A 25,457-nucleotide genomic window follows, 5' to 3' on the forward strand; every position below is an offset into this window, starting at 1 on the left:
GGCAGTGCATTGGGACGGGCACCCAGGGAAGGGGCCCGGGGCACCAGCCTGCCATGTAGCAGTTCAGGGGAGTCGCCAGAGAGGGCACTCCCCAGTGTTTAGGGAGCTGGTAGGCTCGGAGGCAGTGTAGTGCCCGGGGGTGCCATCGTTGGAGAATCGGCAGAGGGTAGTTCCTGCCAAGGGAGCCACGCGTCCCAGCCATGAGACCGTGTGAGGGCACGGGAGGAAATTTGAGGGCATGGGCCGAAATTTGTGAGGACACCAACACAGGCGACGGGAATCTGGGTTTTTAGAACCGATAGTTTAAGCGAGAGGCGCTTTAGGAAGCCCCGGGTAGTCAACAGTTAAATGGTTAGGGTAGATAGGAAGTGTACCGCTCCGCACCATCCATCCCTTCGCTCGTTGTGGGCCGCTGGACACACTTTGGGTTAAAGATCGCTGAAATCTGAGGAGGCCATTGAGAGGTTCGGATTGGGCCTCGACACAGGCGCTAGCTCTCCCTCATTCCCCTCCAGGAAGGGAACGCAGGGGTTGGGGGTAGGCCAGATGACAATAGGTTAGCCGAACAGAGACCAAAAAGGGGGTTCGGGAGGCAAATTTATAGGGGAAGTAAAAATAAAATAAAACAAAAAAATAAGTTGGAGCTAAAAAAAAATTGCAAATTAAGGGGGTGCGTATGGACAGAGACAGGCAAAGGCGATAGGTTGGGAGGGAGACAGTCGGGTAGGTCCGAGCCCGCCTTCCGAGTGGCCAGCACCACCGCACTCCCTCCACGAACCTCATTACTGCAAGGCCTGTGCCGGTCTGCCGGCTGTTTTGCTGCAAGGCCTGTGCCGGCCAGTTCATCTGCCGGCTGTTTTGCTGCAAGGCCGTGCTGGCCAGTTCAGCTGCCAGCTGTTTTTCTACAAGGCCTGTGCTGGTCAGATTCACCACCGCCCCATTTTGCTGCAACGGCCTTGTTTTGCCTTGACATGCCTTGTCTGCCTGCTTTTGCCTTGACCCCATGCCTGCTCGCCCTTCTGTTTTGCATTTTCCCCCATTCATTTCCATTTGCAGCAGGATCATCGTGCGTGCTGCAGGGACTGCCCTGTAGGCAGCCGCATCACGGGACTGCATTGGCAGCCCGTGCACCGTGTGTTCCATCCGTCCATCCATCCATTCATTGCTTGTGTTTGCTTGAGTCAGATCATCACGTGTGCTGCAGGGACTGCCCTGTCGGCAGCCGCATCACGGGACTGCATTGGCAGCCCGTGCACCGCTTGTGTTCACTGCGCTCATTTCAAGGGGTAGGCCTAGGACTGCGCTTGAGCAGCCGGCCACGTTCCCTGCACCTGCATTTGTTCATGAGCTAGAGACTGCATGTGGGTAGCCTGGCTCCCTTTTTTTCTTTTCCTACAGTGTCCATCAGTCCTGGGCCATGGTGTAGTGTAAAGTGTACAAGTTAAGGGTAAATGTCCGACAGAGTCCATCAGTCCTGGGCCATGGTGTAGTGTAAAATGTTCAAGTTAAGGGTAAATGTCCGACAGAGTCCATCAGTCCTGGGCCATGGTGTAGTGTAAAATGTGCTAGTTAAGGGTAAATGTACATGAGTTGCTCCCCCGGCATGTTTGTCGTAGCGCCGGCAATTTATTTAAGTTGTCTGTATGAGTGGGTTTGTTTGGTTAGTTACTCAGCTCGTCGGTTATTTATTTTTGGGACATAAATACACTAAATGTCACACTCAGGGATCCGAAGGTAAAACGTACTCGGGGAAACTTACACATGATGGCACACGAAAATTCGACGACTCGGTACGAGTCTGTAAAAAGGGGCGGGGGTAGTGTTACGGCTGTAGAAATTCGCAGAACACCATAAAGGTCCTTAGTTTAGTTAGATCGATAAGTCTGTGTTCAGTTAGATTTCCCCACCGTTGTTTAATGGGAATTTATTCGTGTCACAGGGCTGTGATCTTTGAGATAGCCGTTTTTCTTTCACTATCGTTATTATGGACCACCACCACCAACATCGCTCTCAAACAACCGCTTCAGACCCACCGTCCTTCCACCACCACAACCACACACGCCTCTCAACAAACCATGCCATCCTGATCACCTTAACCACAACCCTCATAACCACACCACCGCGTTTCCACTTCGACACACGGTTGCGGCCTGGCCTTCAAGGGAAAGCAGGCGGCCCCCGTCCCCCCTCCCCCTGACGAATGGCGCCACCACGGTGAATTCCGCCCGGCGTGTGGAAGAAGACAACCACAGCGGCGAGGAAGCGCCCCCGATTTGGCGGGAAAACGTTTGTTCGGGAAGGTTCCCGCAAGTTCTGGAAGGAGGGCGGGGCGAGAGCGGAGGGCGGGGCGTGAGTAATAAAAAGGGCACATGGAGCTTTCGTTCTCTCTCAGGCGTTCCTTCTCTCTCTAGGTGGTTGCTGGAGTTGTCGTGGCCGCTGGATGTCGCGGAAGGACCTGGGCTGCTTCTTCCGGAGCTGGGTGAAGATTGGGGCTCGTGTCCGAGTGGGGAGCTGGGAGCAGCCAGTCGGCGGAGGTCTAGGCATCGCGAAAGAGACGCGAGCTGGAGGAGCAGCCTTACCTGCTGTGTCGCGCGTTCATTTGGAGAGAGCTCGCTGGCCGTTGAGCAGGGCCTGGGCTCAACCGTGGCTACGCTAGCCGCCGTGGGGAAGGAGCATCGCGGGTCGCCAAAGCCAGTGACCACGAGGGTGCAGGTAACCTGCAACGGTCTCGTGGGACTCGTTCGGTCTGCCAAGTCCCACGCCATAAAGACCCAAGAGGTCCAGTGTGACCCCATTGCCTTTGATGGGGTCTTTCCTGCTTTTCTTTGAAGGAATGTTGTGGCGCCGTGGCTTGCGAAGTAAAACTGTGTAAGTGACCCCATTGATAATTGCTTATAGTCGGTTGTAGTGTTTTTACCTTGCTCGTGTCTTGACCCCTTCCCCCATTGACTGCATGATTGTTTGTATATGTGCATCTGTGTAGTAAATAAATGTGCTTGTGTGAATGTTACCCCGTTCGTCGTGTCATTTTCTCCTTATTGAACTGCCATGTTGTTTCTCGGAATAGTAGTGGGTTTTTATATAACCGTTAAATAGAATCGGGTCTGGCGAGGTCTGGCGATAATACCCGCTCAGTTATCTCAGAATGGAATGGACCGCTTAAGCGGTTCGTGTCCAAGCAGGCCTTCGCCGAGGTACGGTTCCTCGGTAGGTTAACCGCGCGGGTACTTAGGTATATCGATATTCAGCGATTGACCCTATTTCGCATGGGTAGAATACGGACTGGGCCGTGGTGGGATTAAAAACCCACCCATGACTGGTTTCTGGCGTTGTTCCAGAAAGTCACGACTGAATTGTCCGTTCGGTGGGCGAGCAGCCGTTATTAGTTAACGCGGTTACTCGCACGCCGGGCGGGCGGAAAACTCGTAACTATATATATATATATATATATATATATATATATATATATATATATATATATATATATATATATATATATATATATATATATATGATGTAGGTAATAACAAAGTTTTCTTCCAATATCGATGAATTTTATTGCAGAATGACCATTGTGTAGTGTACTGTATTATCAAATTCCATGCATATCATACATCCTGTACAAGTATCAAGAGTTACCAATCCTTGTGAAAAGAAATGTCAATGCCTTAGGTTCTTGAGATAAGCTAGTACTTGGTATATTATATTGGACTACCCTTGTGATGAAATCAGCATGAAAAAATAAATACTGAAATAAACGATTGATAGTGGTTGAGTCTTGTCAGCTTGAAGTTTCATTTTGACTACGTGGAGCTGTTAGCTCGGTCACATAGAGGTCGAGTTATCGGTCGGATCACGTGGAACTACATGTCAGATCAAATGGAGCCATCAGTTGGATCAATCCAAGCTGTCTGTTGGAAGTACCATATGAACCTTCGGAGTTAGCGCAGTGCAAACATCCACACTGGAAGAATTTCTCCAGGAAAGTCCATTTGAGGCTCCTCACAAAGTATTCGAAGGCCTGCACGATGGAAGATGGCAGTGAGTATGGGCCGTGCCCGGCACACACTGCTGTCTTTCACATCGATGTGTACCCCCTCGTGAGCCACGTTGTCCTTTATTATAAGTATGCCATCTTGACGTAGTGCCCGTCGACATCGGCGCAGAAATTCCAGAAGGTCGTCGTCAGTGAGGTGTCCTGCACATCGATGGCAAAACAGATCAAGTTGTATTATAAATGAATTGTGGCACTGATGATGGGCGACTTGGGATGAGAGATGAGATCATTGACATACTTCATGGGATGGGTGGTTAAGGATGGATGGGACATACAGACCAAAATTAGGCCAAGTTTGAGTCATATTTTGAGAGATCAAATGGAGGCCCAGGCTCATAGATTTTACATTTTCTCTGTCATATCTAGTTAGACCGGGGGGAATTTTGATGTTGTTTTGGGATAAACGGGCTGTATATCTTATGCTGTATATCTAAAAATTGTGTTCCTTACTGACTAAGCAATAAACTGGTCCAGGCATTTGACAACACAAATCTCCATTACTGTATGACGTCACTTCCGGACTTCCGGTTCAGGGATCAGCGCACTTGTACGCTAGGTGACAAGCTCTCCTTACAATCCTTCTCAAGCTTCATTTCCAGTCCTTCTAAAGCATTTTGAGTATTTTGTTATCGAGATTTGTGTCAGGGGCTGTGGAACTGTACTTTTTTTTTAAGGTTCATAACAGTTTTAGCGGGTAGTTGAGTTACACTACCGGTCAAAAGTTTTAGAACACCCCCATTTTTCCAGTTTTTACTGAAATTTAAGCAGTTTAATGTTTCAATATATTCTGAAATTAAAGCAAAGAACAAATAAACAATTGCAGGTAAAAAAGAAATCATGGAATCGTTTTGTTGAACAAAATTTAATCTAAAATTTTGATTCATCAAAGTAGCCACCTTTTGCAGATATAACAGCTGAACATACTCGTGGCATTCTTTCTACAATAGAAATCAAATATTGTTCAGAAAGTTCTTCCCAACACTGTTGCAGAAGTTCCCACAAACGTGTTGCACTTGTAGGTTGCTTTGCTTTCACCCTTCTGTCCAGTTCATCCCAAATCAGCTTGATGGGGTTTAAGTCTGGAGACTGTGCTGGCCATTCCATGATTTGAAGCCTATCGTCTTGTTCTTTTCTTCTAAGGTAGTTCTGACATAGCCTGGAGGTATGTTTTGGGTCTTTATCTTGCTGTGGGATGAACCCCTGACCAACTAGGCGTAGACCAGAGGGTATTGCATGGTGCTGAAAAATGCTGTGGTCACCCTTTTCGTTCAGGGTGCCAGTCACTCTGTGCAATTCGCTGACTCTGGATCCAGCAAAAGAGCCCCAGATCTCATGCTTCCTTCTCCATGTTTGACAGTTGGTGTCACACACTGAGGAAGCATCCTTTTGCCGACTCAACGGCGTACAAAAACCCCACGTGATGAACCGAAGATTTCAAATTTTGATTCATTGGTCCATAAAACCTTCTTCCAGTTTTCAGTAGTCCACTGGCGGTGCTTCGTGGCCCAGGCAAGCCTCTTTTTCTTATTTTGCCATCTTAGCAATGGCTTTCTTACTGCCACTCGACCTATCAAACCTGCAGCTCGAATTCTTCTCTTCACAGTTGAAACTGAGACTTCCTTACTTCGACCAGTGTTAAGCTGTGCTTGAAGCTGCTGTCCTGTGAGCCGCCTAACACGCAAGCTGTTGACTCTCAGAAACTTGTCTTCTGATTGTGTTGTGGTTTTGGGTCTGCCAGACCTCTTCCTGTCAGAGTTTCCTCCAGTTTCCAAGTGCCTTTTGATGGTGTAGGAAATTGTACTCACTGACACCTTGGCCAGCTTTGCAATTTCTCCAAAGAAAAGACTTGCACGTTAAAGGGTTACTCCATGACCCGTGAACCCGTTGGGTTCTCGTTGTGACCGGTTGATAAACAAATTCATTTCAAAAAAGAGAAAAAAAAATGATAGCTCCTACAAACTATACCGCTGAGGTTGTTTGCATTGATCAAATAATCCCGAAGACGACTTGACTGAACCGAGAACTGATTTTATAATAATTTTTTTCATTGCCCGATTTGGACGAAACTTGATATTACGCGTCAATGTGAAAAAAAAATGGAGAAAAGAAAGTCGAAGAAATTATTGTGCGTAATCTTCGAAACACAATTTTATTTATTAATGAACACGGAAGTATTCGATCAAAATGGCGATGTTTATTTTATGCTAAAAAAATTAATCGTTCTTTGTCTTTACTAAATGTTTGAGATTTTAAAATAAATCATTTCAAGAAAAAAAAGATAGCTCCAGCGAACTTTCCGCTGAGGTTGTTTGCATTGATCAAATTCTTCTGGAGAGTACTTGACTGAATCGGGAATTAATTTTTTAATAATATTTTTCGTTGCCCGATTTGAAAGAAAACTTGATGCTGCATACCACAGGAGAATGGTGAGTAAGTTGGCACTAAAAATTTTGCGCTACCCTGTACCGTTTTGGCTGTATTTCGGGAACATACATACATACATACATACATACATACATACATACACACAAGATGAGAGTTTTAGGAATATATAGATAATGGTCTGTCTGTCTTCCTTTGTTGATTGTCTTTTTCTTGCCATTATGATAGCAATATACTACTTCCTGCAGTGCAATATTGTCCAAATAATGCTTCAGAGGGTGTAGCAATACATTCTGTTCCAACACTGCTTTTATACAGATAGAGGATTTGTAACTAATCAACAAAAGTTGGGACACCTGTAGGAATTGTTTGCATCAACTTTCAAGGCTTAATTTACTTCCGTTGCTGCAGAACAGCTGCAGTTGCTAACCCATTACTTGTTCCCTGAAAAGGGCCTTTTTTAGCAACTCTGAAATTTACATTATTTTTCAGTTTTTTAGTAACCTAACTTTTTAGATCCTCGTGGAGGATCTCTAAGTCTGACTCATGTTGTTGTTCTCCATCTTCTTCTTGTGGACTTTTTTGTTTCACAGCCTACAGTTTTCATCGAAACTTCCTGAAACTTGGCATATATATGTAAAAATACCCTACGCAGACAGTAACCATCTCCGATTTTGAAAATTCCTCCGAGAAAAAAAGTTATGACGTCAAAATATCTCCGCTAATGGAAATCGCCGAAAAAATTATCTCCGAAACGAGGCAAGCTTTTTGACTTCTGTTTGAGGGAATGGAACAGGGCATTAGCAGAGTTGAATTACCGCACATGTGATACATCACTATGACATCATATCAATATTTATGACGTCATTCCTATTTTTTTTGGCATTTTTTGTTTCACAACCCAGAGTTTTCATCGGATCTTCATGAAACTTGCCATGTATATGCAGAAAGCCCATGCGCAGGCAGTAACCATCTCCGCTTTTGGAAATTCTTCCTAGAAAAAAAGTTGACATTATATCGCCGCTAATGGAAATCGCCGATACCATTATCTCCGAAACTAGGCAAGCTCTTTGAATTTTGTTTGCGGAAATCAAGCCGGGCATTAGCACAGAAAATTTATCGCAAACCTGATACATCACAATGACGTCATATTCGTTTTTATGACGTCATCATTAAGAGGACGAGGATCTTCGCTCATTTGAGCTTTTTTTTTTAACCTCTGGCAGTTTACCACTTCGCTTTGTACCATTTCAGGTTATTCACTGGACTTGAACTGCTGAAATTTCAGTAAAAACTGAAAAATGGGTGTGTTCAAAAACTTTTGACCGGTGGTGTAGTTCATTGAAAGATGCAGGGGGAGGCCTTGTGATAAGTTTAGCATGAAGTCAGTTGGGGCCTTGGGAGTATGGGGGTGAAGAAGGTTATAAATGAGAGACAAGGAGAAAGGAAGAGGAGTACGTAAAATGTAACAGTTGCTCAATGTGGGTCACGTCAACAATGGGGGAAGCAGAGGGTTCTTATTGGTGTAGGAAGTGTGAGGAAATCGTCCACTTGAGGATGGTAATTACTCGGTTAAAGGAACGCATCCATAATTTGCAGCAAGTAGCAGAATATGAGAAATTTGTACACAATAGTTGGTTATGGTTGTGGAGTGAGATTGCTGAGGATTTTGGAAGTGGTGACGGTGCAACGGGGGTGGGCAGTGGTGACTGCAACGGGGGTGGGCAGTGGTGGATGTGCAGCGAGTGCGGCAGTGGTGGAGGTGCAGTGGGTGCAGGGGCAGAGGTGCCATGGGTGCAGACAGTGGCTGATGTGCAGAGGGTGCCAGAAGTGGTGGATATGCAGCATGTGCAGGCAGTGGTAGAGGTGGAGGTGCAGAGTGTGCAGGCAGTGGTGGAGGTGCAGCAGGGGCGGGCAGTGATGGAGATGCAGCGAGTACAGGCAGTGGTGGAGGTGCAATGGGGGCGGACAGTGGTGATGGTGCAACGGGAGAAAGCAATGGTAGATGTGTAGCGAGTGCGGACAGTGGTGGATGTGCAGCGGGTACGGGCAGTGTTGGAGGTGCAGTGGGTGCGGGCAGTGGTGGGTGTGCAGCGAGTGCAGGCATGGTTGGGTGCAGCATGTGCAGGCAGTAGCTCATTTGCAGTGTGTGCAGGCAGTGGTGCATGTGCAGCATGTGTAGGCAGTGGCGGATGTGCAACGTGTGCAGACAGTGGCTGATCTGCAGCGGGTGGAGGCAGTGGTGGAGGTGCAGCGGGTACAGGCAGTGGTGGAGGTGAAACTGGGGCGGGCAGTGGCGACGACGCAACAGGGACGGGCAGTGGTGACGGTGCAACGGGGACGGGCAGTGGTGACGGTGCAACGGGGGCGGGCAGTGGTGATGGTGCAACGCGGGTGGGCAGTGGTGGAGGTGCAGCGTGGGTGGGCAGTGGTGGGTGTGCAGCGGGGGTGGGCAGTGGTGGAAGTGCAACGGGGCGGGCAGTTGTGGAGGTGCAGCGGGTGCGGGCAGTGGTGGAGGTGCAATGGGGGCGGGCAGTGGTGGAGGTGTAACCTAGCGGGCAGTGGTGATGGTGCAACGAGGGTGGGCAGTGGTGGATGTGCAGCGGGGGTGGTTTAGTGGTGGAGGTGCGGCGTGTGCAGGCAGTGGTTGAGGTGCAGCGAGTGTGGGCAGTGGTGGAATGCAGCGGGTGCAGGCAGTGGGTGAGTGCAGCATGTGCAGGCAGTGGCAGAGGTGCAGCAAGTGCAGGTGGTGGTTGGGGTGCAGTGGGTGCAGGCAGTGGCTGATGTGCAGTGTGTGCAGGCAGCGGTGGATGTGCAGCGGGGGCAGGCAGTGGTGCAGGTGCGGTATGTGCAGGCAGTGGAAGATGTGCAATGTGTGCAGGCATTGGCTGATGTGCAGCGGGTGCAGGCAGTTGTGGAGGTGAAACTGGGACGGGCAGTGGTGACGATGCAATGGGGACGGGCAGCGGTGATGGTGCAACGGGGACGGGCAGTGATGGTGCAACGGGGGTGGGCAGTGGTGACGGTGCAATGGGGGTGGGCAGTGGTGGCGGTGCAATGGGGCGGGCAGTGGTGGAGGTGCAGCGGGGGCGGGCAGTGGTGGAGGTGCAACGGGGGCGGGCAGTGGTGGAGGTGCAACGGGGCGGGCAGTGGTGGAGGTGCAATGGGGGCGGGCAGTGGTGGAGGTACAACGGGCCAGGCAGCGGTGTAGGTACAACGGGGTGGGCAGTGGTGGAGGTGCAACGTGGCGGGCAGTGGTGACGGTGCGACAGGAGTGGGCAGTGATGGAGGTGCAGTGGGGGTGGGCAGTGGTGGATGTGCAGCAGAGGTGAGCAGTTGTGGAGGTGCAGCAGGGGTGGGCAGTGGTGGAGGTGCAGTGTGTGCAGGCAGTGGTGACGGTGCAGCGAGTGCGGGCAGTGGTGGAGATGCAGCGGATGCAGGTTGTGTCTGACGTGCAACATGTGCAGGCAGTGGCAGAGGTGCAGCAGGTGCAGGCAGTTGTACGGGTGCATGGTGTGCAGGTAGTGGCACATGTGCAGCGGGTGCAGTCAGTGGTGGAGGTTCAGTGGGTGCAGGCAGTAGTGGATGTGCAGCATGTGCAGGCAGAGGTTGATGTGCAGCAGATGCAGTCAGTGGTGGAGGTTCAGTGGGTGTAGGCAGTGGTGGATGTGCAGCATGTGCAGGCAGAGGTGGATGTGCAGTGGGTGCATGCAGTTGTGGAAGTGCAGCAGCTGCAGGCATTTGTGGAGGTTCAGTGGGTGCAGGCAGAGGCAGAGGTGGAGGTGCAGAGTGTGCAGGCAGTGGTGTTTGTGCAGCAGTAGAAATTAGTAGACATGAGGTATGTATGGGAAACAGTTTTTGTGGGTGATGAAGTTATTAAATATGTTGATTCTGAATTCTGCAGGAAGGATTGTAGACAGAATTCTGTGCAGTTTTGAAGGAGCAGGAGTTCGGGACATTGAAGGAAGGGTAAACGATATTGTATCGGGTCATGGCAGGAAGAGGTTGGTTGTGGTACACTTGGGTGTGAATGATGTAGGGAAAGTTTACTCGGAGGTTTTGAAAAATAGATACAGGATGTTGGGTAAGCAGCTGAAAGCAAAGGTTTGTGAGGTCATATCATGTTTTCTGGGATCCTCCCAAGATTAGGAAACAATATCGAAATTATGAGCAGAACAATAGATGTCAACCAATGACTGGACCACTGAAGGAATGGTGTAGGGAGGAAGGTTTTACATTTAAGAAGCAGTGGCAATCATTTCGGGGACAAAGGGGGTGTTTCCGGAATGATGGACGTATATTAAATAGAAAAGGGACAGCAAGGTTTGCAGTTGGAATTGAGGAAGGAACGGATGATGTAATTGTGATGAGTAAGGCCAGGCATGAAAATAGAATTTCAGGAAGGGAAAAGTTAAACATGTTCTATACAAATGCCAGAAGTTTAAATAATATGATGGAAGAGCTTGAAGCCAAAGTAAATAGCGAGGAGTACAATGTAATTACAGTGAGTGAGACATGGTTTATGGAGGAGAGTAACTGGAGGACAGGATTTGAAGGCCACAAGGTGTTTTGGTGTAATAGGAAGGAGAGAATAGGAGGAGGAGTAGCAATCTGAGTAAAGGACAGCAATGTATCAAGAGAAAGGGGTGACATTAAGAAAGGAATAAATGTTGAGGATTCTGTGTGGGTAGAGATTAGAGATTGTAAAAACAGTAAGGTACTGGAAGGATGCTTTGATAGGGCTCCGGGTGTGAAGGAAGAGGAGGAGGAAGGAGGAGTGCATGAAGAATTCAAAAGGGCATGTGGTGAGGGAAGAGTATTGATAATGGGAGATTTTAACTTGCCAGGGATAGATTGGGTAGAGGAACAGGGAAAGGGCAGAGCAGATGAGTATTTCCTAGTTGGAGTCCAGGATTGCTTTTTAACCCAGTTTGTAGATAAGCCCAAAAGGGGGAGTGCAGTGTTAGACCTACTTTTAAGTTACGATCCCAATACGGTGGAGGAGGTGGAGTTCGGGGAGCATTTAGGAGCAAATGACCATAACATTGTGTGTGCAAAGATTCTGTTATTAAAGGTTTAGAGTTCAGGATAGTAGGGTAAGGCTATTAGATTTCAGGAAGACAAACTTTGAGGGTATGAGGAGAGAATTGGGTGATGTAGATTGGGAGAAGCTAACAACAGGACAATCAGCATCAGAGAAATTGGAAACTTCAAAGGACCAAATGTATAGAGTGCAGAGTAAGTACATTCCAATGAGGTGTAAAACTAGAAACAGAAAGAGATCAGGGTGGTTGAACAGTGAGATAAGGAACGCTATTAAGGAGAAACAGAAGGCATTTATTAGGTTTAAACTAACAGGACTGGAGTTAGATTTATATCACTATTGATGTAAACAAAGGCAAGTTAAGAAAATAACTCGGCAAGCCAAAAGAGAGTATGAGAAGGATATGGCTAAGAATATTAAAGATAATAGCAAGGCTTTTTAAAAGTATATCAGGGGAAAAGAACAGGTTGGGACCATTATGGGCCATTGAGGAATAGCACCTGGAGAGTGGTTAGTGATGAAAGTGAGATGGCAGGCTTATTAAACAGGTATTTTCTTCAACTTTTACACAAGAACAGTCAGGAGAATTGCCAAAAGCTGAGAGTATCTATCAAAGTGGTGAGGGAGGGCTTTTACAGAAGATCCAGGTTGGAGTGGAGGAAGTTCGGTAATCTAAGAGAAGATAAGGCTCCGGGTCCAGATAGTATCCTGTCATCAGCTCGGTAATCAGTATCAGCTCGGTAATCTAAAAGAAGATAAGGCTCCAGGTCCAGATAGTATGCAACCAAGAGTATTGATATGCCTGGTGTTGGCTTTAGGGTTAGGGTGGTGGGCTTGGGATCCTTGGATCATTAGTTCAAATCCCACTCGGCTGTCGAATTAAGACCAGGTGGGGTTAACTCAGCCTGTCATCCTTCTGAGGTCGGCAAAATGAGTGCCAGCTTGCTGGTATCCTGTGTCGGAGTGGCGACCCGTCCAGGATTGTGCCCAATAGCCAAGGAAACTACTGAGATAGCATCAACGCTCTGCACAGAGTATGGTCCCAATGGATGGATGAATGGAGAGTATTGATGGAGGTGGCTGAGCAGGAAAGCGAGATGTTAACAGATATTTTCAATAGTTCCCTGGAGTCAGGACCGGTACCGGAGGATTGGAGAGTAGCAAATGTAATACCATGATTTAAGAAAGGATCCAGAGAAGAATTGGGAAACTATAGACCTGTGAGTTTGACTTCAGTTGAGGTGAAGGTGTTAGAGACATTAATTAAGGACCGATGAGGAACCATTTAAACAAATACAAACCAATTAAAGGTAGTCAGCATGGGTTTACCAAAGGTAGTTCCTGTCTAACAAATCTTTTAGAGTTCTATGAAGCAGTGTCTGATTGGGTGGATGATGGAAAGGCAGTGGACATAGTATACCTTGACTTTAAGAAGGAATTTGATAAGGTACCACATCAGAGGTTGTTAGCCAAAGTGAGGGCTTTTTGGAGTGGCTGGTCAGGTTGCTAATTGTATTGCAAACTGGCTTAGTGGTAGGAAGCAAAGATTAGCTGTGAGCAGGCGGATGCCTTGCTGGGAGAATATAAGTAGTGGGGTACCTCAGGGATCAGTACTTGGACCATTACTATTCATTATTCACATCAACGATTTGGATAATAGGGAAAAGGGGAAGCTTTCCAAATTTGCAGATGACATAAAGCTTGGAGGTGACTTGGATAGCAGAGGGGATAGTGATTAGATTCAGGAAAGTATTGATACTTGCATCGATTGGGCAAAAGATTGGCAGATGGAATTTAACCTGAGCAAGTGTAAGGTGTTGGGGATGGGAAAGAACAATGAAAAGAGATATTACAAGATGCAAGGGTTAATTTTGGAGTGTGTCACACAGGAGAAGGATCTGGGGGTGGTTATAGACATGGGAGGTAAGCAGGCAGCACAGTGCCAGTCAGCTATAGGTAAAGCAAATCGGGTTTTAGATTGTATTCAGAGGGGGATCAATTATATAAACCAAAAGAGGTGGTGTTAACATTGTGCAGGAATTCAGTGAGGCCACATCAAGAATATTGTGTGCAGTTCTGGTTACCACAGTTCCTAAAGGACATAGATGCCATAGAGAGGGTTCAGCGCAGGGCTGCGAGATTGATTCTGGGCCTAGCTAGACTCAGCAACAAGGAGCGGCTGAAGGAGACAGGGCTTTATACACTAGAAAGGAGGCGAAGGAGATATGATAGAGATGTTTAAGATAATGAAAGGTAGAGATAAAAGAAGTGCAGATGAATAATTATTCAACAGAGTAGACAGTGATCGGACCAGGGGCCATAGCCTGAGAGGAAAGAAGAGGGGAGTTAAGATGGGAGTAAGGCAGGGGACTTTTGCTCAGAGAATAGTTAATGCATGGAATGGCCTCCCTGGAAAGATAGTGGCAGCAGAAAAAGTAGATAAGTTGAAATTAGAATTAGATATGTACCTGGAAGTTATAGAGATAGAGGGGTGTAGGGATGTTGAGAAGACTTTTCGGTAGTTTGAGCATTGATGAGTGATTGTGTGCATGTGTATGGAGTGCTGTTGGTGGGGGGTTTTTTCAAGGGGGGTTGTGTGGTTGATGTGTGTTTTTTTATCCAAGACCATGCCCCCTCCCCTGACGGGAAGAAAAATGTGTGTATATATATATATATATATATATATATATATATATATATATATATATATATATATATATATATATATATATACAAGAAACAAAACAAAACAAACAAAGAAAAAAAGTATTTCATTAATTGAAAGCTTTTTTTGCATTTTCTTCCTTGGATCTTGTGTAGATAAATTGGTATGGTGTTCATGCAGGCATGATGGACTGAATGGCCTCCACCTGTGTTATATTTCCTTGTCAATATCCTTGTATCTTTTAATGATGGTTTTAATTTTTTTCAACTTCAGTGAGTGGAGTTAACTTACTTTAAGGATGATCTTTGCACATATGGCCCAAACACCCTGATGTAGCACTTGCCTGTAACCCACTGTATCCACACAACATCATAGTGAGAGGCTTTGGGTCTGAAGTCTTGTAGTGCGCTGCATATGAAGCGGACACGTCGGATATTCGCCTTCAGGTAGCTTTTGCGAGCGATACGTAGGAAGAGAGGGATCATGTCCACCATGTCCACGCGGGAAAAAATGGGAAGCAGCAGGTACTTGGTGGTGCGGCCTATACCTGCACCACAGTCGAGTGCAAACTCCTTCCGTGCTCCTCCCTTGTTGGGCTGTGCACTCACAGTGGAAACATGGTCATAAGATTCGTTTTTATCATTGAGGGAGGAGAGGATACAGAGGATTAATACAGAGAAAAGAGGAGGGAGTAAATTGTCTGGGGTACGAGGTTTTAACCAGACTCGGTGGTGAAAGAGATATACTGTCTCCTCTGAGTCAGAGAGGTTGATGATTTGCATGCTGCCAGTCATACCAAAGACTTTAAAAGTAGTACGTGCTGCTTGATCCTTACTTGATGCTCAGCATTTAAAAAGGATAGAGCAGAGAGAGACAAACAACCATGGGTTGGAAATCATAAACTAGTGCCTTTGATGGGCCAATTTGATTTGATGGGCCTCCTGTGTTCAAGTTCTTTGTTAGGGACCTCATAATTCATGTTTATTTTAGAAGAGACCAGCACACATTGCTTACTTTTACAAAAGAGATCATTTTAATATAAAAACTAAATTCAAGCAAAAATCCTGGCGATAACAATAACGAAATCACTCGATTTTTAAAATCACAGTACAATTTATCATCATAGATGTACAATGTTCCTTTAGCCTGGTGTTGGCGCAGTGGTTAGGGCAGCGGCTTGAGATCCAAAAGGTCCTGAGTTCAAGCCCCGTTGGGCCACTGAATTAATCCACCAGGGGGTTGACTTAGCCTGTCATCCTTCCGAGGTCAGCAAAATGAGTACCAGTGTACTGGGCCGGTGTATACCCCGGTTAAAATAGGTGTACTGGGCCGGTGTATACCCCGGTTAACCTCAAGAGTGTTTGAATAAAGTGTCTATATTAGTTCACCTCACGAGTGTTTGTATAAAGTATCTATATTAGTTTACCTCACGAGTGTTTGTATAAAGTATCTATATTAGTTTACCTCACGAGTGTTTGAATAAAGTATCTATATTTGTTCACCTCACGAGTGTTTGTATAAAGTGTCTATATTAGTTTACCTCACGAGTGTTTGTATAAAGTATCTATATTTGTTCACCTCACGAGTGTTTGTATAAAGTGTCTATATTAGTTTACCTCACGAGTATTTGTATAATGTATCTATATTTGTTTACCTCGAGTGTTTGTATAAAGTGTCTATATTCGTTTACCTCACGAGTGTTTGTATAAAGTATCTATATGTGTTTCCCACACAAGTGTTGGAATGAAGTGTCTAAATTAGTTTACATCATGAGTGTTTGTATAAAGTGTCTATATTAGTTTACCTCACGAGTGTTTGTATAAAGTGTCTATATTTGTTAACCTCACAAGCGTTTGTATAAAGTGTCGATATTAGTTTACCTCACGAGTGTTTGTATAAAGTGTCTATATTAGTTTACCTCACGAGTGTTTGTAAAAAGTATCTATATTAGTTTACCTCATGAGTGTTTGTATAAAGTATCTATATTAGTTTACCTCACGAGTGTTTGTATAAAGTGTCTATATTAGTTTACCTCACGAGTGTTTGTAAAAAGTATCTATATTAGTTTACCTCATGAGTGTTTGTATAAAGTATCTATATTCGTTTACCTCACGAGTGTTTGTATAAAGTATCTATATTTGTTTCCCACACAAGTGTTGGAATGAAGTGTCTAAATTAGTTTACATCATGAGTGTTTGTATAAAGTGTCTATATTAGTTTACCTCACGAGTGTTTGTATAAAGTGTCTATATTTGTTAACCTCACAAGCGTTTGTATAAAGTGTCGATATTAGTTTACCTCACGAGTGTTTGTATAAAGTGTCTATATTAGTTTACCTCACGAGTGTTTGTAAAAAGAATCTATATTAGTTTACCTCATGAGTGTTTGTATAAAGTATCTATATTAGTTTACCTCACGAGTGTTTGTATAAAGTATCTATATTAGTTTACCTCACGAGTGTTTGAATGAAGTATCTATATTAGTTTACCTCAAGAGTGTTTGTATCAAGTATCTATATTTGTTAACCTCACGAGTGTTTGTATAAAGTATCTATATTAGTTTACCTCACGAGTGTTTGTATAAAGTATCTATATTAGTTTCCCTCATGAGTGTTTGTATAAAGTATCTATATTAATTTACCTCACGAGTGTTTGGAGAAGTATCTATATTTGTTTCCCACATAAGTGTTTGAATGAAGTGTCAATATTACTTTACCTCACGAGTGTTTGTATAAAGTGTCTATATTAGTTTACCTCAAGAGTGTTTTTATAAAGTGTCTATATTACTTTACCTCATGAGTGTGTGGAAAAGTGTCAATATAAGTTTACCTCACGAGTGTTTGTATAAAGTGTCTATATTTGTTTACCTCACGAGTGTTTGTATGAAGTAACTATATTAGTTTATCTCACAAGTGTTTGAATCAAGTGTCTATATTTGTTTACCTCATGAGTGTTTGCTTAAAGTGTCTATATTAGTTTACCTCACGAGTGTTTGTATGAAGTAACTATATTAGTTTATCTCACAAGTGTTTGAATCAAGTGTCTATATTACTTGACCTCATGAGTGTTTGTATGAAATGTCTATATTCGTTTACCTCATGAGTGTTTGTATCAAGTGTCGAAATTACTTTCCCTCATGAGTGTTTGGAAAATGTGTCCACATTAGTTTACCTCACGAGTGTTTGCATAAAGTGTCTATATTAGTTTACCTCATGAGTGTTTGTATCAAGTGTCGATATAACTTTATTCATGAGTGTTTGTATAAAGTGTTTATATTTGTTTACCTCACAAGTGTTTGCATAAAGTGTCGATATTTGTTTCCCTCACAAGTGTTTGTATAAAGTGTCTCTATTAGTTTACCTCACGAGTGTTTGTATCTGGTGTCTATGTTACTTTACCTCATGAGTGTATGTATTAAGTGTCTATATTCGTTTACCTCACGAGTGTTTGCTTGAAGTGTCTATATTAGTTTACCTCACGAGTGTTTGTATAAAGTGTCTATATTAGTTTACCTCACGAGTGTTTGTATAAAATGTCTATATTAGTTTACCTTCCGAGTTTTCGTAGAAAGTGTCGACATTAGTTTACGTCACGAGTGTTTGTATAAAGCGTCTATATTAGTTTACCTCACGAGTGTTTGTATAAAGTGTCGACATTAGTTTACCTCACGAGTGTTTGAAAAAGTGTCAATATTAGTTTACCTCACGAGTGTTTGTATAAAGTGTCTATATTAGTTTACCTCACGAGTTTTTGTATAAAATGTATATTCATTTACGTCACGAGTGTTTGTGTAAAGTGTCTGTATTAGTTTACCTCACGAGTGTTTGAATAAAGTGTCTATATTAGTTTACCTCACGAGTGTTTGTACAAAGTAGCTATATTTGTTTCCCACATAAGTGTTTGAATGAAGTGTCAATATTAGTTGACCTTACGAGTGTTTGTAGAAAGTGTCTATATTTGTTAACCTCAAGAGTGTTTGTATGAAGTGTCTATATTAGTTTTCCTCACGAGTGTTTTCATGAAGTGTCCATATAAGTTAACCTCTCAAGTGTTTGCATAAAGTATCTATATTAGTTTAACTCACGAGTGTTTGTAAAAAGTATCGATATTGGTTTACCTCACGAGTGTTTGTATAAAGTATCTTTATTAGTTTACCTCATGAGTGTTTGTACAAAGTAGCTATATTTGTTTCCCACATAAGTGTTTGAATGAAGTGTCAATATTAGTTGACCTTACGAGTGTTTGTAGAAAGTGTCTATATTTGTTAACCTCAAGAGTGTTTGTATGAAGTGTCTATATTAGTTTTCCTCACGAGTGTTTTCATGAAGTGTCCATATAAGTTAACCTCTCAAGTGTTTGCATAAAGTATCTATATTAGTTTAACTCACGAGTGTTTGTAAAAAGTATCGATATTGGTTTACCTCACGAGTGTTTGTATAAAGTATCTTTATTAGTTTACCTCATGAGTGTTTGGAGAAGTATCTATATTTGTTTCCCACATAAGTGTTTGAATGAAGTGTCAATATTAGTTTACCTCACGAGTGTTTGTATAAAGTGTCTATATTTGTTAACCTCAAGAGTGTTTGTATAAAGTGTGTATATTAGTTTACCTCACGAGTGTTTGTATAAAGTATCTATATTAGTTTACTTCACGAGTGTTTGTATAAAGTATCTATATTAGTTTACCTCATGAGTGTGTGTATAAAGTGTCGACATTAGTTTATCTTACGAGTATTTGTATAAAGTATCTATATTTGTTTACCTCGAGTGTTTGTATAAAGTGTCTATATTCGTTTACCTCAAGAGTATTTGAATAAAGTATCTATATTTGTTTACCTCGAGTGTTTGTATAAAGTGTCTATATTCGTTTACCTCACGAGTGTTTGTATAAAGTATCTATATTTGTTTCCCACACAAGTGTTGGAATGAAGTGTCTATATGAGTTTACATCACGAGTGTTTGTATAAAGTGTCTATATTTTTTTCCTCACCAGTGTTTGTATAAAGTGTCTATATTAGTTTACCTCACAAGCGTTTGTATAAAGTGTCTATATTTGTTTACCTCACGAGTGTTTGCATAAAGTGTCTATAGTAGTTTACCTCACGAGTGTTTGTATAAAGTATCTATATTAGTTTACCTCACGAGTGTTTGGAGAAGTATCTATATTTGTTTCCCACATAAGTGTTTGAATGAAGTGTCAATATTTGTTTACCTCACGAATGTTTGTTTTAAGTAACTATATTTGTTTACCTCACGAGTGTTTGTACAAAGTATCTGTACTTGTTTACCTCACGAATGTTTGTTTTAAGTGTCGATATTAGATTCCCTCATGAGTGTTTGTTTAAATTATCTATATTTGTTTACCTCACGGATGTTTGTTTTAAGCATCTATATATGTGTTTATCTCACGAGTGTTTGTATAAAGTGTCTATATTAGTTTACCTCATGAGTGTGTGTATAAAGTGTCTATATTTGTTTATCTCACGATTGTTTGTATAAAGTGTCTATATTAGTTTATCTCACGAGTGTTTGAATAAAGTGTCTATATTAGTTTACCTCATGAGTGTGTGTATAAAGTATCTATATTTGTTTATCTCACGATTGTTTGTTTTAAGTGTTTATGTTTGTTTACCTCACGAGTGTTTGTATAAAGTGTCTATATTAGTTTACCTCACGAGTGTTTGTATAAAGTGTCTATATTTGTTTACCTCACAAGTGTTTGTATAAAGCGTCTGTATTTGTTTATCTCATGAGTATTTGTTTAAAGTGTCTCTATTAGTTTTCCTCATGAGTGTTTGTATAAAGTATCTATATTAGTTTACCTCATGAGTGTTTGTATGAAGTGTCTATATTTGTTTACCTCACCAATGTTTCTATAAAGTGTCTATATTAGTTTACCTCACGAATGTTTGTATAAAGTGTCTATATTAGTTTACTTCATGAGTGTTTGTATAAAGTGTCTATATTTGTTTACCTCACGAGTTTTTGTATAAAGTAACTATATTAGTTTACCTCACGAGTGTTTGTATAAAGTGTCTATATTAGTTTACCTCATGAGTGTTTGTATAAAGTGTCTATATTTGTTTACGTCACGAATGTTTGTTTTAAGTGTTTATATTTGTTTATCTCATGAGTGTTTGTATAAAGTGTTGATATTTGTTTCTCTCACGAATGTTTGTTTTCAGTGTTTATGTTTGTTTACCTCACGAGTGTTTGTATAAAGCGTCTGTATTTGTTTATCTCATTAGTATTTGTTTAAAGTGTCTCTATTAGTTTACCTCATGAGTGTTTGTATAAAGTATCTATATTAGTTTACCTCCTGAGTGTTTGTGTAAAGTGTCTATATTTGTTTACCTCACGAATGTTTGTATAAAGTGTCTATATTTGTTTACCTCATGAATGTTTGTATAAAGTGTCTATATTAGTTTACCTCATGAGTGTTTGTATAAAGTGTCCATATTAGTTTACCTCATGAGTGTTTGTATAAAGTGTCTATATTTGTTTACGTCACGAATGTTTGTTTTAAGTGTTTATATTTGTTTATCTCATGAGTGTTTGTATAAAGTGTTGATATTTGTTTCTCTCACGAATGTTTGTTTTCAGTGTTTATGTTTGTTTACCTCACGAGTGTTTGTATAAAGCGTCTGTATTTGTTTATCTCATTAGTATTTGTTTAAAGTGTCTCTATTAGTTTACCTCATGAGTGTTTGTATAAAGTATCAATATTAGTTTACCTCATGAGTGTTTGTATAAAGTGTCTATATTTGTTTACCTCACGAATGTTTGTATAAAGTGTCTATATTAGTTTACCTCATGAGTGTTTGTATAAAGTGCCTATATTTGTTTACCTCACGAATGTTTGTATAAAGTGTCTATATTAGTTTACCTCATGAGTGTTTGTATGAAGTGTCTATATTTGTTTACCTCACGAATGTTTGTTTTAAGTGTTTATATTTGTTTATCTCACGAGTGTTTGTATAAAGTGTCTATATTTGTTTACCTCACGAATGTTTGTTTTAAGTGTTTATATTTGTTTATCTCACGAGTGTTTGTATAAAGTGTCTATATTTGTTTACCTCACGAGTGTTTGTATGAAGTATCTATATTTGTTTCCCTCATGAGTGTTTGTATAAAGTGTCGATATTTGTTTCTCTCACGAATGTTTGTTTTAAGTGTTTATGTTTGTTTTCCTCACGAGTGTTTGTATAAAGCGTCTGTATTTGTTTATCTCATGATTGTTTGTTTTCAGTGTTTATATTTGTTTATCTCACGAGTGTTTGTTTTCAGTGTTTATATTTGTTTATCTCACGGGTGTTTTTATAAAGTATCTATATTTGTTTCCCTCACGAGTGTTTGTATAAAGTGTCAATCTTTGTTTATCTCACGATTGTTTGTTTTCAGTGTTTATATTTGTTTATCTCACGAGTGTTTGTTTTCAGTGTTTATATTTGTTTATCTCACGAGTGTTTTTATAAAGTATCTATATTTGTTTCCCTCACGAGTGTTTGTATAAAGTGTCGATCTTTGTTTATTTCATGAATGTTTGTTTTCAGTGTTTATATTTGTTTATCTCACGAGTGTTTGTATAAAGTATCTATATTTGTTTATCTCACGAATGTTTTTTTTCAGTGTTTATATTTGTTTATCTCACGAATGTTTGTTTTCAGTGTTTGTATTTGTTTATCTCACGAGTGTTTGTATAAAGCGTCTATATTTGTCTTCCTCACGACTATTTGTAATGTTGTATTTTGTTATATTCAGGATATTTTATTAATTTGTGATTGGAATGATGCTGTTTGCAATGAAAATATGGAGAGATCAAGTTTATAGCACAATGAGGAAATTATGTCATGGTTTCCACCCATGAATTCACCGATTCAGTTTTTGCAGTTTCGCCATTGTGACATCATATAAACATTACCCACCTTACTTATGTTGAGGTCAGCTGCAGGAAGTTTTTTCCCCAAGTCCTTCACGAACCGGTTGTCTCTCCCCCTCCCATGCATTAAACGGTACCTCGCTTGTACACTATATACGTTCCCTTCCCCGATGACCATTCTTGCTAAGGTGGTGAACAAGCTGCGTACAAGCTCAAACATGTTTATGTGCATGCCAGCTGAGCATTCTGGGGTGGACAAGGTCATTTGGAAAGTCACGTGTGGGCCTTTTAATAAACAATTTTAATGATAAGAAACATCTTCCCGCGTTCTTGCCTCCCTCACGTTTTACCATCAGATTCGGCTTCATTTGGGTTATCCTTGGGGAATCTTCGTATTAATTGAATGCAGTGTTTTAAACACCTCTTTGCTCCTTCGCAGGGGGTCTTATACCCCCGGCGCAGACATTCTGTATTAACAAAGGTGTCTGACGTGACGTGTGAAAATGTGCTTACCTTGAGAAATTTGTTCATAAACTTTCTGGATGCAGCGATGTCAGCATCTGCTATCTCAGTGTATCCACCTAACATACTCTCCTCGGTGGGCGGTATGTCCATGTAATACTTCTTGGCTCGCGCATAGAACGTGATGTCGTCATCTATGACTTCGCTCGTGAGCACGAAGAGATTCACTGAGAACAGATGATGCAAACAACAAAGGGAAGTGATAACAAGAAATTGGGACATGGTGCACAAAGAAATGGTGTGCAAACTCACCTCCCTTATGTCGAGTGTGGTATGAGATTGTCAAGTGTGCAGCTCCTCCATTTACCAAAGCATTCCTTTTGATTGAAAAAAAATTTTGTTTCAGATTTCATGTGTTCAGCTTGCTAATAGTTCAACAAGCTCAGCTAATTTATCATGAAGATGAATCCCTATAAGTGAAGGATCAAGGATGTAATGATGCAACAGCACTTGGTGAATGAAGTCCTTATTTAAACAAATCTCCAGGATGTTCCAATGAGGGAACACGGAGCTCAGATATGTCAATACCAATACCACGTGTATGGCGACGACGACGACCTTCTTTAACAGCCAAATAACAGGTTGGCTGAGGGGGAAGTTTTTGTCCCAAGTCTTTCAGGTACAAGTTGGTCAGGCCTGACCTTTGACTGGAGTTAATTTGGACAGGAATTTGTGATTTGTTCAAGGTGCTGGTGGAAAATGGGAAGCATCAATAATTGGGTAGAGGGACACTTGGAAAAAGAATGGGCATGAAGAGGAATTTAATCAGAGGCAGGGGGAGGAGGATGCAGTGGATGAACAAGCTGGGTTCAAGCTCAAACACAGCAATGACAATAAGGGGTTAAAACTGGGGATGAAACAGAAATGGAAAACAAACTTTAGAGAGCAACTTTGATATATGTGGTTTGCCCAAAACAGATCATTGCTGATGGTGAAACACAAGAGTTTTAGTTGGACCAATTACGAGAAATGTGCTTGAGAAACTTTTCACCATCACAGTGAGGGCCTCCTGTGTCCTTGTGGATTTTCACCACCAAACATGCTGGTTTTACTGTTTACATTTACCACTTGCTCATGGTGCCAGCAAAACTCCCCAACTCTTCATGAAAGACCCGTGGGATCTTTAATGTCCACCAACCCATGCTGGCAGAGGGGACACCCAGCTTGACGTCCACCCGAGGGACGGTGCATTTTGTGAAGCAATGCCCTGCCTGTGAAGTACCAGTTTATAGAGGTTAATCAGTTTATATAGCCAGGTCAGACAACGCAGAGCAGACATCTCAAACGTACCATAAGTGCGACACGTCTGCAACATCCTGTCGGACTTGGGTATATGCGAAAGGTGGTATCTACGGGTATCAAAGCTCTTACCCAGGGAGTACTGCTTCAGTAAGAAGTTGCAGCTCTCAAAGAAATACGAGCGAATCACGTTCTTCAAAGAAGACATAGAAAGATACTTCTTGTGTCTGCCTTGCCCTGCAGGATACTTGGCGGATTCTTCGGGACTGGAGCTTTGCCTCACGAGGCTAAATTTGTCCCCTGAGGTGTCAGATTCTCAGCTGGCAAAATTCTGAGCAGCACGTAGCTTTCGGGAGACTTCTGGAGTGGAAACACTGGTTATTATGTATTTAGAGCAGAAAATCTCTTATTGTTGTCATGACGAACGTTTGAAGGAAACCGCATTCTTTGAATTACTCATAAACAATCGATTTTCCATCATCCAATGAATCAGGTCGATGTCACATTCTGGACAATTCGCTGCAGCATCTGATCCATTACACACAATTGTAATGAACTAGTAAATTGCTGCTCTCTCACGAAGCGAATTATGCTCTCAGCGAAATCCCCCACCCACCCCCTTTTATATAAAATGTTTTTTTTTGCAGGTGATCACCTTTATCAAAATTCTGGATGCACCACTACCCCCCCCCAACATCCCATTCCCATCTATTTTAATAAGTGTGTGTGTGTGTGTGTGTGTGTGTGTGTGTGTGTGTGTGTGTGTGTGTGTGTGTGTGTGTGTGTGTGTGTTGTATTCACTGTCGTGCTCACTCGTACAAACAGAGGATGATAAGAACTCAACAACTCTCATCCACAGATATTTCTCGTATTTCCATGAGTCTGATTTGCATCCAGGAGCAGAACAATCTTGTGAACTTTCTTGAAATTGCCACTCTCTCGTCTAAATGCTAAAAAAAATTGTGTTAAAAAAGACGATTTGATTTACAGATTTCACACGAGCAACGGCAGGTTAAAAGTGCCTGGCGAGCAGAACCGATTCACTGAAAGTGAAAATGCACACATAGCACATGTGCATAAGGCCTCGTTGGCATTCATATGTCATTTTGAAAGTCGTGTATTCTATAAAGTACATACATAGGTACACATGTTTGGTCACCCAATCAAGATCGGGTTACTTTGACTCTACTGTGATATCAGTGTTTTATCTGAGCCTACTCATGATAATCCAATGGTGGCGAGTCATTACATCAGCCTAGAGAGTGGTGGAGCTTGAACTGCGCATGTAAATTCTGCCAGAATAAGGTGTTGTTATTTCATATTTTTATATAATTTATTAAGAAATCCCTCTTTTCACCTTATTCTGTGGTCTCAGCAGTAGTTTATTTGCTGCAACTCTGCCATGGAGCAGACAGAGCAGACACAGGCTCAGGTTGAGGATCAGTGTGCAAGACAAGCAGCCTCCAGGTTAGCTGAGACTACAGAGCAGACACAGGCTCAGGTTGACGATCAACGTGCAAGACAAGCAGCCTTCAGGGCAGTATGTTGGGCACCCTTAGAAGGTGAAGCATTTTGATACAAGTCCAAGTGCATTTTGCAATGAAAAAGATTGATAATTTGGACAAAATCATAAGGCCAAAATTCGCCAATTTGTCATCCAGGAAATATTT

The 25,457-nt window shown here is 42.2% G+C and overlaps 1 protein-coding gene across 3 annotated transcripts; it reads right to left on the reverse strand.

Annotated features, from left to right (window-relative positions):
* Positions 1 to 3,542: 3,542 nt before the first annotated feature.
* LOC147026618 (N-terminal Xaa-Pro-Lys N-methyltransferase 1-like) lies at positions 3,543 to 24,126 on the reverse strand. 3 transcript variants are annotated; one of them, XM_085882226.1, is made up of 4 exons: positions 23,839 to 24,126; positions 22,540 to 22,715; positions 14,492 to 14,744; positions 3,543 to 4,198 (listed from the first exon to the last, which is right to left on the reverse strand). In XM_085882226.1, the coding sequence occupies exons 1-4, from the start codon at positions 23,993 to 23,995 to the stop codon at positions 3,942 to 3,944; spliced, it is 843 nt and encodes a 280-aa protein (XP_085738352.1). In that variant the 5' UTR covers positions 23,996 to 24,126; the 3' UTR covers positions 3,543 to 3,941. The 3 variants fall into 3 exon arrangements, with proteins under 3 accessions (XP_085738352.1, XP_085738353.1, XP_085738354.1); XM_085882227.1 differs by having other exon boundaries at positions 23,920 to 24,093; XM_085882228.1 differs by lacking the exons at positions 22,540 to 22,715; positions 23,839 to 24,126 and adding an exon at positions 22,073 to 22,281.
* Positions 24,127 to 25,457: the final 1,331 nt, after the last annotated feature.

Source organism: Eptatretus burgeri, chromosome 5, assembly GCF_056783735.1.
Source record: "Eptatretus burgeri isolate ZD-2024b chromosome 5, Ebu_testis_v1, whole genome shotgun sequence".
NCBI classification, from domain to species: domain Eukaryota; kingdom Metazoa; phylum Chordata; class Myxini; order Myxiniformes; family Myxinidae; genus Eptatretus; species Eptatretus burgeri.